General features: G+C 39.2%; 1 protein-coding gene across 2 annotated transcripts in view; it reads right to left on the bottom strand.

The window, feature by feature from the left end:
• Window positions 1–3,134, bottom strand: part of GEMIN5 (gem nuclear organelle associated protein 5) — a 42,033-nt gene that overhangs the window by 11,702 nt on the left and 27,197 nt on the right. The window contains exons 18-21 of one of the 2 annotated variants that reach the window (XM_082836747.1): window positions 2,874–2,996; window positions 1,995–2,093; window positions 1,431–1,568; window positions 277–424 (exon numbers count right to left, since the gene is read on the bottom strand). In XM_082836747.1, the coding sequence (XP_082692873.1) occupies window positions 277–424; window positions 1,431–1,568; window positions 1,995–2,093; window positions 2,874–2,996 (508 nt within the window). The remainder of the gene's footprint in view (window positions 1–276; window positions 425–1,430; window positions 1,569–1,994; window positions 2,094–2,873; window positions 2,997–3,134) is intronic. The other variant, XM_082836748.1, reaches the window with a different exon arrangement.

Below are 3,134 nucleotides of genomic sequence, written 5' to 3'. Positions count from 1 at the left end.
TTAAGCTGTTCATTTGTGTCATGCTCTTTTCCTTATTTGTATTAACAATAAAGAAATTAAAAAAAAATATCAGTAGCAAATATTGCTGAAAGTTAACATTTGTTAAGTATAGGTGGTGGGTGCACTGATGTTTAAGCTAGCGAACATACATTTGTGTACATTTGAGATGTTTAATTACAATAAAGGTTTTATGGTGGTTATAATGAAACAGAACTGTTACGTAGATTAATTTCACATTACATCCAACTGCTGGTTCAACTGTTGGGTCATACAGACCTGTAGAAATGGTTTGACTTGAGCAGCTCCACAGCTTCATACACTTTGTGGATAGAAAGTAGGTGAGAGGCAGCCTTGACATACTGGTCCTGAAAACACAGTTGTTTGGCAAAAGCTTCCACGGCCCATACCCACACGTGGTAACCGGCTTCAAACAAACAAACAAAAAAAACCAGCAGATTTAAGGGAAAAAAGCACGTACATTTGGGTTGAAAATGCTTGTTAGTCACTGCATTAAGCAGAACATTTAGATAGTAATTCAGTTGCTGTTTCATCTGATCATGTTTCATCTACCTCTCCCCATCCCTACATTTTGAAATGTAAATTGTTTCTCTGATTATGTAATACATAAAAAATAGTACAAAATTCAAATGTACATGAGTATGGAAGTCAGACAGTGCTTACCCTTGTTGGGGTGCATGCAGACTGCCTGAAAGGGAGCATGAGAGAAGCTTCTAGGGTGCTGGTAATGTTATGTTTCTTGATATGGGTGCTAGTTACAAGGGTGTATTCAGTTAGTCAAATTCAAGTACACTCATGACCTGTGTACTTCCATCTCTCTCTCTGGCATACTTCAATAAAAAGCTAAAAAATGAGGCATGGCATAAAAAATTTCCTTGTTATCCTGGCATCCTACTACCCAAACTTGTCCAAATTCCTTTCCCTGGAGACAACCGTTATTATTAGTTTCTTTTGAAACCTTTGGCAATAATCTATGAATATATAACCACACATGTATAAGTATCAAGGACAGAGTATTAAATATTCTGTTGTGCATCTATACCTTGATTCTTTTCACTTACTAAATTTTGGAGCTCCGCTCTGTATCAGAATGTACAGAGCTGCCTCATTTTTGGGGTATCTATAGGAGTTTCTACTGTATAGATATACAAGATTTAACCAGTCTTATACTGATGGACATAGAGGTTCTTGCGATCTTTTGCTATTACAAACACCACTGCAATCATAGTCCATATATAGCTGCCATTTTGCATGTGTAGGTGCAGTTAAATTCCTACAGTCAGAACTGCTGGGTCAAAGGGATGTGGATTTTAAATTTAATTATTAGACATGGCCAAATTGTCCTTCAAGACAAGTCTATCTTTAGTGGATGTATCCTAGAGATGCTAGGGCTTTTGTTGAAAAGAACATACCGACTGGTGCCATAGCCACAAGATTGTCTGTCAGCTCCCCTCTTTCTGCTGCAGTCTGCAGAACACCTTTTAGATCTCCTTTCCAAAGCATGAGCTGGTGAAATAATTCAGGGTGGCCATTTTCCAAGTGACCTTTTCCTGTTTGGAGGAGAAATATTTGGAAAATGTTTTAGAAACATCTGTCTGCACTGTCTTCTAGAAAAAGAAAGGCAGGATGAACGACAGGAATAAATTCCTAGAATATGTAGTCACTGGCTGATGGGTAAGTCACTTCCCAGAGTGTTCATAATGGGGACTGAAGCCCACTCAGTCACTTGTCCACCCACCCACCCACTTTCACTTGTACTCAGACACTCAGAATGAACACTGTATGTTTAGGGTCCTGTGACAGATGCGAGTGAGGAGTGTTTATGAACATGTAAATAAGGAAACTCAAAACCTAGTTAGCTGACATGTAAAACTAACCATTACCACACCACAGGATGGCAGCCGTAAAAGAGGTATGTATAAAGCGTTAGGGAAGCGTAAAGATGGACAGGATTGTGTTGATTGGACTAGTCTCACCTTCAACCTCAATCATTCTGTACAGGGTAGCCCTGTCTGTGAAAAGCCCCAGGTGAAGTCTTTCCTCAAGGTCAGCAGACACATCCTCCTTTGGCTCTGCTAATTCAGAAAGACAAAAATTCAGATGAAGTCATTTAATAGGTTACTGTTTTCTGTCCAGTTACTTCCAAATGTATGTAACACCCACTTCAGATGCTGAGAAAAAGCGTCCTGTGCCCTTGTCTACCCTAACAGAGACCCCTGCGGGTTACAAAGTTGGCAGAATATGAAAATTCTTCGGTAGGTTTGTTAAGTTTGTTTGTCAGGTTTGTGAGGCTCAGGTTTTATACCGTTTGAATTTCATTTTATCATGTGCATCCTTTTTCAACACATAAAATTCAAAATTAAAAAGAAAAAAGTTGCTCAAATGTTAAAATAACACACATTAGGTGAGGGCTTTGAAAAACTGAGACCAAAAAACCTTCTATAAACAAAAACTTCCATCAAAAATTTTTAAAGGAACTGCCGTATTAAGGGTTATTTCCAATGAGCAAATGATTTTTTTTCTACATGTACATGCTGTTTACTGGGGAAAAACAGTTGATGGAATTGATTCACGCTGAGATATTTAAGCCATCATACCAATTCCAGCACCCATATGGCTGGCAACAACTTGATTTATAATAGAAAAGCAGAGCATTATGTCTCCAAGGCACTGGAGAGTGCTGACAGCGGTCAGAGTGTGGACAGAACCTGGCAGCAGGGTGTGGGGGAGGGATGATGCAGAAATACAACAATTTTGGACATTTGTTGGCTCATTCATATAACATATAAACAAGCACTTCTTATGTGTCACTTCCCAGAAGACTACGGATGGGCCAAGGAAGTGTATTTCTGTACCTCTGGAGTGTTTTGCAGTGGCTAATACCAAACAGTCCTGATGAAGCTCCTCTTTGGATCTGTGGTCCAGACTTGTACTCAGTGGAAGCATGGAACGAGCTTTTCGCTTCTTGATTAAGGCTTCTGAAATGTAATAAAAGTACAGACTGTCTGAAGAAGAGTTGATCAAAAACACAAAACTGAATGCATGCCCATTGTATATGTAACCTACTGGAGGGATACTGCTGGGCAGAGAAAGTTCCCACTCTTATAAGGAAGCTT

Source organism: Leucopleurus acutus (genome assembly GCF_964270905.1).
Source record: "Leucopleurus acutus genome assembly, chromosome: 3".
NCBI lineage: Eukaryota > Metazoa > Chordata > Mammalia > Artiodactyla > Delphinidae > Leucopleurus > Leucopleurus acutus.
The sequence above is the reverse complement of the archived record's forward strand: the minus strand, read 5'-3'. Positions and strand labels throughout refer to the sequence as shown.